Source organism: Lissotriton vulgaris, unplaced genomic scaffold (assembly GCF_964263255.1).
Source record: "Lissotriton vulgaris unplaced genomic scaffold, aLisVul1.2 SCAFFOLD_2644, whole genome shotgun sequence".
In the NCBI taxonomy this organism is placed as follows: Eukaryota; Metazoa; Chordata; class Amphibia; order Caudata; family Salamandridae; genus Lissotriton; species Lissotriton vulgaris.
Window position 1 is genome coordinate 52,411 of NW_028253248.1, and position 10,202 is coordinate 62,612.

The 10,202-nt window shown below is 43.8% G+C and overlaps 2 protein-coding genes across 2 annotated transcripts in view; one reads left to right on the top strand and one right to left on the bottom strand.

The window, feature by feature from the left end:
• LOC147661086 (claspin-like) overlaps positions 1 to 1,884 on the bottom strand; it is a gene marked incomplete at its 3' end in the record, with an annotated part of 34,765 nt that extends 32,881 nt beyond the window's left edge. The window contains exon 1 of the mRNA XM_086951347.1: positions 1,610 to 1,884. Within this exon, the coding sequence (XP_086807473.1) occupies positions 1,610 to 1,633 (24 nt within the window). The remainder of the gene's footprint in view (positions 1 to 1,609) is intronic.
• Positions 1,885 to 5,660: 3,776 nt separating this feature from the next.
• Positions 5,661 to 6,827, top strand: LOC147661087 (52 kDa repressor of the inhibitor of the protein kinase-like). Its single transcript, XM_086951348.1, has one exon. It carries the CDS (start codon positions 5,661 to 5,663, stop codon positions 6,825 to 6,827), a length of 1,167 nt encoding a protein of 388 aa, XP_086807474.1.
• The last annotated feature ends 3,375 nt before the right edge of the window (positions 6,828 to 10,202 follow it).

Consider the following 10,202-nt stretch of genomic DNA (forward strand, 5'->3'; position numbering starts at 1 on the left):
CTCATCCTCTCCCTATCCAACTAACCTGCAGCCGCCAAATGGATGAAATACAGTTGCCTACAACTAAACACCAACAAAACGGAAATACTCCTCATGGGCCCAAACCCAGACGCCTAGAAAGACACCTGGTGGCCCCCGCCCTCTGAAGCCCGCCCACCCCCACTGACCACACACGCAACCTGGGAATCATCCTGGACTCAGAGCTCAAAATGGACCCCCAGATCAACTCTGTCTCGTCCTCCTGCTTCCACACCCTCCGCCTCCTACGTAAGACCTTCAAATGGATCCCCCTCGAACACAGAAAGACCTTCACTCACGCCCTGGTCACCAGCAGCCTCGACTACGGCAACGCACTATGCCGGAATAAACAAACCTCACCCGCAAGCTACAGAACATCCAAAACGCCACAAGACGGGTCCTCAACCTGCCAAGACACTGCCACATCTCCCAGCACCTGTGCACACTCCACTGGCTCCCCATCGAAGGTAGAGTCCATGCACTTCAAAAGACCCCATGATCAGCCCAGCTCTCCTACGCCGTGGTCCCCCGCACCAGAAACAGCATATCGGGCGGCTGCTCCTTCCCCTTCCGCTCAGACAGATAACATCGCTCCCCATCTTTGCAAGAAACCTCAAAACCTGGCTCTTTGACAGACCCCCTCCTTGGTGGACTGGAACCTGCGAACCCCCTCCCACACCCCCCAGGGCCTTGAGACCCTTGCGCTTAACATACATGTGATTTGACTTTGATTGGATTTAACTCTTTGCCACTCTACTCCACATAATAGCACTCCACACCATTCTACTTGATGCCACAACCGCTCTATTTCACAAAATGCCACTGTATTCTATGCCACTCCACACTTTTCTCCTGTATCTACTCTACACCACTCCACCCTACGCCAATCTATGTCACTTCACTCCATCCCAATCTACTCTTCGCCACTCCAGGCTACACCACTCCACTTTACGCCACTATTAGCCACGCTGAATAGCAGCCATAGTGTTGTACAACACGGCTTAGAGACAAAGTTCTCATTAGGCGAGACCTATTGGCTTTCCCAATGCTTGCTCTGAAGGTCAGTACTCAAGAAAACTTCAGCCCATTGCGGTTGTTCACTAGGAGGCCACATGCAACGGAAAGGAGGGGCATGCCTCGAGTGCTGTAAAAATCTACTGGGATTTGGGGTAGCCTAAGCTTTTGGACAGAGCGCCTTACAGGGTGGGGTGTGTTTTGGCAATGTAAAGTAATATTATAGATGGTGCGAGAGCTACTTCCTAGAGGAGACATTTGTCCTAGGCGCGAGGAGAGGGACCTCAGCTAGGGAAGGGCGGCAGTGACGATGGGGAGATATCGGTCTTGAGGGAAAGCAATGCCTTGTTGCGGTGATTACCTATGCCTTAAAGAGCGACACTATAATATCCTTGGGGGTGGGGGGGATATATTGCCTGGGTCCAGAAAGACACCAGAGCTTCAACAGTGGCAGAAATAAGTAAGGGGATTGTTTGTACCTTACCTCGAAGATATGCGTTTAGGGCGGTTTCGGAAGCCGTGGAAACAGAGACGAGCTGTTCGTATACTGAACTGTGCACCACAGAAGGAAAGTTACCTCGGTCTCCTTGATCCCGGCCATTGTTTTTCTTGATGATTCTACTGTCTTGGAGCAGCGGTGTCAGTCACGGTGACAAAGGAAGCTCAAACCAGTCCCACTGCTGTCCCGAGCCGCTTGCGGTAGTGTCACTTGCGTCCTCTGCTACATCCCAGCCTGCCAATGAAGAGGATCAACGGCCCCTTTCTGAACTTTCGCGCCTTGCATTAGTATAGCACTACCTCGCACTCTCCTCAACCAATAGCAAACTCCCTAAACAAAACATCGTCTTGGCCAGCGCGGCCTCTGATTTGCTAGTTTTAGCCCGGCGGGTTCAGCTAAAAAGAGATTGGCTGTGGTGTACTTCCAGGGTCGCACAATTAATGGGGCGGAGCTTAAAGGTGACAGATGGCGCGAACGGAGATGACCCAGAGTGGGTAGGTGTCAGACGTTTGTTTCGCTCATGCGTATTGGCAGAGCAGCCATGCCACGGTCAGGCATACCAGTCCTATCTGTGTACGACAGGAATATTTACGTACTCCTTTTTGCAACATTCTTTAGCCATTGAACCGTACGCCTGACATTAACATGGCAGCCCAATGGTTTACTATCACGCAATAAAGCAAAGCGTTTATCCGGAACCGCTAGAAGATGCTCACCATTCACACATTTGGATTGACATCTCACAAACTGTTTGTGGCAGCTCAGGATTTGTAATCTAAAAGTTCGAAACGTCTGCAAGAGGTAGACTCATCCCTTAGATTTCTACCATAACGCGATACTCTGAGGTACACTTTTTGTACCAGTTTCGTACTCCATATCTGAGAACCTGGACAGTTAAACTTTTGCTGCTCCTGCCTATAGACCATAGCTGCCAAGGTTTCAGATTGCTATGTGTGACATTTTCCTGAATTCATTGTAATTATGAGTGACATTTCAACGAATATGAGTGACACTTTCTCACGAGCAAAGTCTAGCAATGAAAACAAGAAAAATATATAAATTACAGAAATAAATGACACCCATTTAAGCAACAAGGACCTTTAAAACGAGTCACATCATAATCTACAAGCTGTATTACTGAGAGCAGTGAGCCCTCCTGGTCCTGCATGCCACCCACTACCTGCTAAACCCTGCTGGTGGCACCATCACCCCACTCACAGTTTGTCACAGAGAGCTACACTACAAGCTCTGCTGACTCTGATACTCACTTGGCGCACTGAGAAGTTACGTTGGCAAGCACCACAGTGGCTCTCACAATCAATCACCTGACCCAGGTGCGAGCGGCTACTAACACTGCTTACAGTCAGTGAGAAGAAGTCAAGACAGACTGCTATGTGATGTACAGTCAGTTATCAGCGGTAACAGGGCAGACAGGTGATATCTCAGAAGAAAATCATGCCTGTGGCACAAGAATGAACTATTAAGGGTATTGCCAGCAGGGTAGGCAGATTATAACATTGATGTAGCACTGACTCCAGAGCTGAGCAGTCAGATCTCTTTAACTATCAATTTACAGAGCCACTCCGAGCCAGAGTGATGCTGGCAATGCCAAGTCTGTGGGAAGGAGCACAGAGCCGAGGCACATAATATGCTATAGGCACCGGTGGCGCGCGCTGGCACCGCCGCGCAGCCAGTTTCAGACTGGCATCATTAACAATGCGTGACAATGCATTTCAGTGCGGTGATGCAGATCACCACACCGAAATGCGTTAGTGTCACACCCCATGCGTGATACTTGGCAGGCATGTGGAGGAGTAGTAGGACACGGGAGAGGGGGTCAAGGAAGCGCAAAGAGAGTGTGCCTTAAAGAAGAGCAGAGGACCCCTTACCTTGAGCTGCGTGGTGCAGTACTGCAGTGTGTGGACTGTGGAACTGAGCCTGGTGTCAAGAGTGCCACAGCATTTCACCACAGCCAGCCCTCGTACCTTGAAAAGAAGAGGCCCCCGCCCCCTGGGCCCTTCCCTAAGCAGGCAGGGAAAGCATAAGTCTGCACTGCCCCAGGCATGTTAAGGGGAAGAGATGTTAAGGGGGGTGATTCGCAGTGGCGTTGCTGGAGCTAGAAGGTGAGCAAATGTGGCCTGTGCCAGTGCCCCAGCCGACTTTGTCCTGGCGACCCCTGAATGCCACCTGTCTGTGCACCATTATACGTCGGCGTCCATGACATAGGGGGGGCGCATGCAGTGCTTTATTTGCTTTTATGGTTCCAGTAAAAAGCTTTTGAGGCCCAGCCATTTTGCAGTAGGCTTCATCTTAGCTTATTAGTGATGGGGTTTTCTGGCTGTCCTTCAGTTTAGCGCGAAGAAACGCTCTGGCTAAGTTGCCCTTCTCAATAAAAGAAATGGAACAGAGCGTGCTGTAATACTCATCATATCTACCCCCTTATGTTAAAGTATTTGTTGGAGAGATCTCAATTTTGTGTTGTCCCAGATGGATCTGAGTAGTATTGAAGGTTAGTGTGTCTCCTTCAAAGCACATCATGTAATGTGCAGATGACAGAACCTTTTTTTAATGTAGCTAGGTAAGTGGGCTACTGCTTTGAACAACGTTACTTGCTGTTCATAATTAGTAAGCCTTTTAATATACCACAGTGAGCTATGTAGGTTATGTGACTGCTACATCTTTTAACCCTCACTGGACACATCTTGTACATTGGTTTACACACTTGCACAATTTATTTTCAATGTGTATGTTATGTAAAGCACTCTGACACCCTGCATTGGGTTGAGTAGTGCTATAAAAGAAATACACTAGTGCTAATTGAAGTGTGCGTAAATACTGTGACAGACAAACACATCTGACATTTTTACAGTTCATGCACTTGCATAAAGGGACTGAAAAAAAGTGAAAAGCATGCCTCTCTTAAGTACCTGTGAAAAGCTAACATGCTGTGCACTTTTGTTTACCTCCGTTTCATTTACATTTAAGTGTGAGGTTCCAGGCCACTTGATCAAAAGGAGGCCTGATGGCCCCTTAACTTGGCCATTATCTATAAATGAAAAACTGGGACTAGAAACAACATGGATCCCTCCAGCAAATACATTATCCTCCAGAGTTTTATTACCAAGGGCATATGTACGAGGAAAAAGAGCATTCTGGATATTAAATGAGGTATTGTTTTTTTACAAGTGTAATATGCATTTTGAATCTATACAATATTCCGACTTATTATTGCCCTATATTTTTTCAGGTAGAATTTAGAAAGGATCAAAAATGGCAGACAGGAAAAAACTCATGTGCTCAGTACAGAAAAAGAAAAGCGGATAGAGAAATAGAACTATCCAAATTGGAAGGGTCTATTGAAAACTTGCTACGTTTTCCATAGAGTTCTCTTGAAATTGCTGGGGCATCAACTTCAACCTCAGAAAAAGATGACGATATAGGCCTACCAGACAAGGCCATAGAAGTTAACAGCCAAGAACAAGAAGACGTTATAGTGGATACTGCAAAGGATAACCTGGACACTGAAGATGGTGATCAAAGTAAACGCCAGACAATAACGGAAGAAAGCATTAAAATAGATTATTCAGATCCTGCTTCCTGGGAACACTTACCAATAAGTGGAGACAAATTAAGAACTCTTTTGGTTGAAAATGGGCCAAAACAAGTGAGCAAAAAATTTCCTTTAGATGAGAAAAAAAGGAAATTTTCAGCTCTACATTATAAAAGAAAACTTCCAAATGGAGAAGTTGTTTACTGTGAATACCTCCAGTATTCAACCGATAAAGTTTTCTGTTTTTGCTGTAATGTATTTGGCGGAAATTCAAGTACAAGTCTCACTCAGAATGGATGCAACGATTGGCATATTATATCAGCAATTCTGTCTTCACACGAAAAGATTGTTGAGCATATAACCAACTTCCCTAACTGGAAGGGCCTGTATACAAGTCGAAAACAAGACAATAAAACAAAAAAGCTTAAAGAAGAAGAATAGTACTGGCATCAGATCTTAGAGCGTGTAATATGTCTTGTACGAGTCTTAGGTGCACAAAATTTGGCTTTCTGTGGCAGCAGTGATAAACTTCATGATCATGACAATGGCAATTTTCTTAAAATTGTGGAATTGCTCGCCATGTTTGATCCTATTATGAATGAACATCTCAGGAGAATACAAAATAAGGGTAGAAGACATGCTCACTATTTTGGCAACAATGTACAAAACAAACTGATCCAGGTGCTATCAAACGGTATCAAAGACAAAATAATTTCATTGGTTAAGAAGGCAAAGTATTTTTCTATCATTCTTAATTGCATCCCAGATATCAGCCGCACGGAACAAATGACCATGATCATTAGATTTGTGGACATTGTGCAATCTTCAGGAACAGAGCCATTTCAGTCTTCTGATGAAGAATTTCCAAGAAAGCAGCCTCGTGCAAATAAAAGAACACTTTTTTGGGGATTTGTACCACTAACCGAAACCACAGGTGAATCAATGAGTCATGTTCTGAGAGATCAGCTCAAAAGCTTCTCATTGGCAATTGAAGACCTACGAGGTCAGGGTTATGATAACGGGTGCAATATGAAGGGCAAGGAAATAGGTCTGCAGAAGAAAATTCTGGATATTAACCCGTGTGCCTTCTATGTCCCCTGCAGTTCCCAAATACTGAACCTTGTGGTAGATGATGCTGCTTCGTGTTGCACTGAAGCAACAGCCTTTTTTGATGTTATACAACAATTGTATGTATTCTTTGCTGCATCAACACGTCAACGGGATATACTGAAACGTCATATACCATCTTTGACTATAAAACCTCTGAGTGATACTCGGTGGTCAAGCAGGATCGATGCTTTAACTCCCATCAGGTACCAGTTACCGCATGTGTATGATGCGTTGTTTGGAATTACTGAATATTCAACTCTCAAAGGCTCTTCTGGTACTTTGACTAAGGTTGAAGCTGAAGGTCTTCTGAACAGCATATCTTCATTTAAGTTTGCTGTTGCAGTTGTAACATGGCACAGTATATTATTTCAAATCAATTTGACCAGTAAACTGATGCAGGAGAAGCACTTTACTCTTGAGAAAACAGTAAATGAGCTTAAAAGTACAGAGGAGTTTTTAAAAAACATGAGGAGTGACATGGAATTTGAGAGAGTTTTGGTTGATGCTCGAGAGCTAGCTGAAGAAATCAATATTGAGCCAATTTTTCAGCCAGAGAAAAAAGGAGGAAAAGGAAATTGTTCGCTTACGAATCAGAAGATGACCCCATCGCTGACCCCAAAGAGAAATTCAGAGTAAATTACTATTTTGCAATATTGGACACTGCAATTAGTTCTGTAAAAGAGCGATTCACACAGTTAAATGAAATTGCAAGATTATTTGGTTTTCTAAACAATATGAGTGACCTCAAGATGAAAACTTCCAAAGAACTCATGGATTTGTATATCCAATTGGAAACCGCTCTAACTGCCTAGACCTGGAGAAACCCCATCTTTTATAAAGGACATTGATGCGGCAACTCTCTTCTCTGAACTTTCAGTATTAAGTCATCGAACACAAAAAAATGCGAAACCCGAATATGTGCTGAACTATCTGTGCCAAAACAAATTAGAAAATGGTTTTCCTAATTTGTTCATAGCTCTTTGTATCCTTTTGACTTTACCAATATCAGTGGCAAGTGCGGAGAGGAGTTTCTCAAAACTCAAATTAATAAAAACCTATCTGCGCTGTTCCATGAGCCAAGAGAGACTTGTGGGACTAGCCACAATTTCAGTAGAAAAAGACATGGCTTACCAGCTTGACATTAGAGAACTTCTTAAAGACGTTGCTAAAATGAAGGCAAGGAAGGTATCGTTGGATTAAGAGAAATAACCCAAAACACCATTGAAGCTAAAAGAGAGAAATTGAAAAACTAAATACAATCAGGGATGTGGAGTTCCTTTAGCCGGACGGCCAGGACATATTGTTTGGGGTCAAGGGAAACAAGTTTTCATGTGTGTTTTGTCCTTGGGACAAGGAGGCCCAACCCCCGCTGTACAAACCCTTTTGCTGCCAGTTTGCAGTACCGCATTATGGATCAGGGAAGGGCACTGCCTGCAGTTAAGGTAATATGTTGTCCATATGTTCCTACTGTTCAAACTTGTATTTATGGTTCCTTAATTGAAAGCCTTTTTTATGGTGAGTGCTCTAAGTAAATGTTGTAAGCTCTGACTACACTTCTGACAGTGGTTACAGTATAAAAATGTGTACACATGTTTGCAAAGTTAATACAAGTTCTTTTATATCTAATGCATTTATTCTTCTAGCCTGGATGACGGGGGAGAGAGTGACGGTAGAAAAAAAGAGGGGGCAGCATTTTTCAATTCTCGCCTAGCGCGGCACAACACTTAGAAACGGCCCTGCTTGCAAGCAAGCACTTGAAAGAGCAAACATAGAACCATTCAAACCAAGATCAAGGCACGTAACTGCAGGTGAAACGGCACCCCCTGCTGGTGATGGAGCATTATCGGCAGGAGTCCTCGGGCACAGAAATAGCTTTCTGCACTATTTTAAACTACACTATCTCAGATCCAGGCACAGAAGCCCTTTAGTGGTTTTTCTGACACCACTATCAGAAGAATACGCTAAACTTGTAAACGGTATCCTGGCTTGTATTTTCTGTCATGGATCCGTAGGCAATAACAGTTCTCCCTACCCACTAAAAACAGAGTTAAAACGCACTACATGCTTGGTAGCCAGTTTCGGGGATCCCTGCTTGTGGACTATGCTTTGCTCATGTTCTTTAAAAAATGACTCTCCGACCTGCTACTGCGTTTGGAAGGAGAACTGTGGAACCCTTTTTGAGGAGAACGCATCATACATTCTATTAGAAAAAAAACAAATAATCAGTCAGTCAAACTTCCCCTATCGGTATCTCAGGCATAAGTTAGGCAATCTGTTAGACACATGCAACTTCTGGGCTCACTCCTGCATATAAGGTCAATTAATTCATTTTGCTTTTAGGTATTTTAATTAGTACATACCTGCCTCAAGAGGCAGCAGAGAGGCTGTCAGGGAATAATCTTACTGCATAAACATCACAAATCTAAGGTGCGCTAAACGGAACAACATGGGGCAGATTTACAAGCCCCTTGCGCCACTTTTCCATCACTTTTCCATCACTTTTCCCATGTTAAAAGTGACACAGAAGTAGCGCAAGGTGCTTGTAAATAAGCCCCATTGTGTTTATAGATCTTGTAGAAGTGTTTTCAGAAACTCAGATAAATTGTATTTTGCTATTTTGGCACTCCCTTTCGCTTAGGAACAAGGCAATTTTTAAACCTTTAGCTGTAATCAGGGCCTTCCTTGTGCCCACCTGCCGTTGCACTGTGAAGCAGCTGTGTACAATGACCTTGGTATAGCACCGCCTCTCGGTGTTAGGGAGCCTTTAGATGTATGAAGCTTTGTGAGAAGGTAACCAGTCTCAAACTGGTTGCCAAACACATTAAGCATTGGCATAGCCAATAGGTCTCGCTTTTGGACTTTATAAGTATTTAGTTATGCAGCATAATATCCTTGGTGCAACAACATCAACTGTTGCATGGCTAAACACTTCTAAGATCCCAAAAGCGAGACCTATTGGCTATGACACTGACTGACTGACATTGACTGACTGACACCGACACTGACTGACACTACTGATTGACACGGACTGATTGACACTCAGGGGCACAGCAACACTCGGGGGCACCACAACATTACTATGCGCTACCACAACATCACTCAGGAGCACCACAACATCACTATGCGCTACCACCACAGCATCACTTGTCGCCACCACAGCATCACTCGTCGCCACCACAAAATCAATCTGTGCAACCATTCAAAAACAACCGGTTCAAATATTTTCCCTCAATGTTTCAATCTTTATTACAAATGTCACAAAAAGATGTTAATATTTCATTAATTTAAGTATTAACTTTTTAAAAAAAAGTAAAAGCCATTGTTATTTGTAATATCAATACATGTAAGTCGCGTACATACAACACATATAGCATTACAAATGCTATAGGTGTCACATTTGCGAAAGTTAAAACTATTGGCATTGTAAATGCCAAAGCTATTAATTTCACTATTTTCAAAAAACCAACACATAAAAAAATTGTCATTTACAACAATACCAATAGCTCAAACTTTACTAATGCGAGACCTATTGCATTGCAAATGCTTGTTTTAGGTCTACCTTCTAATTAAAACTTGCTACATATCCCCACCTGCTTCCCAGGACCTAGACTAAGTGTGACTTAGTATCCAGGATGAGGGGCTTGTTCTGGGGGTATAGGACTGAGGTGCTGGAAACCAGTAGCACTGCATTAGGTTGCTGAGTGTGTATGTGTGCAAGAGCGTTCCGCACGGATTAGCCGGATACCTGTTGCAACAAGTAGTGGTGCAGCATGAGTGTGTGTGATAGTCTGCGGACTGCCTGTGATTCAATAAACTGGCCAGTGGTGCTGCTTTAATTTCATGCGAAAAGCACAATACATTTAATATTGGGTTCACCTGCGTGGTTCTGGCCTGTGGTACTGCTAAAAAGTGTTCTCGTTTCATGTATGTATATGTCGTCGTAACCTTGGGAGTACCCTATAACTGTGTGGGATTGTATTAGCAGAATTACCAGTGTGGGTCTGCGGTTGA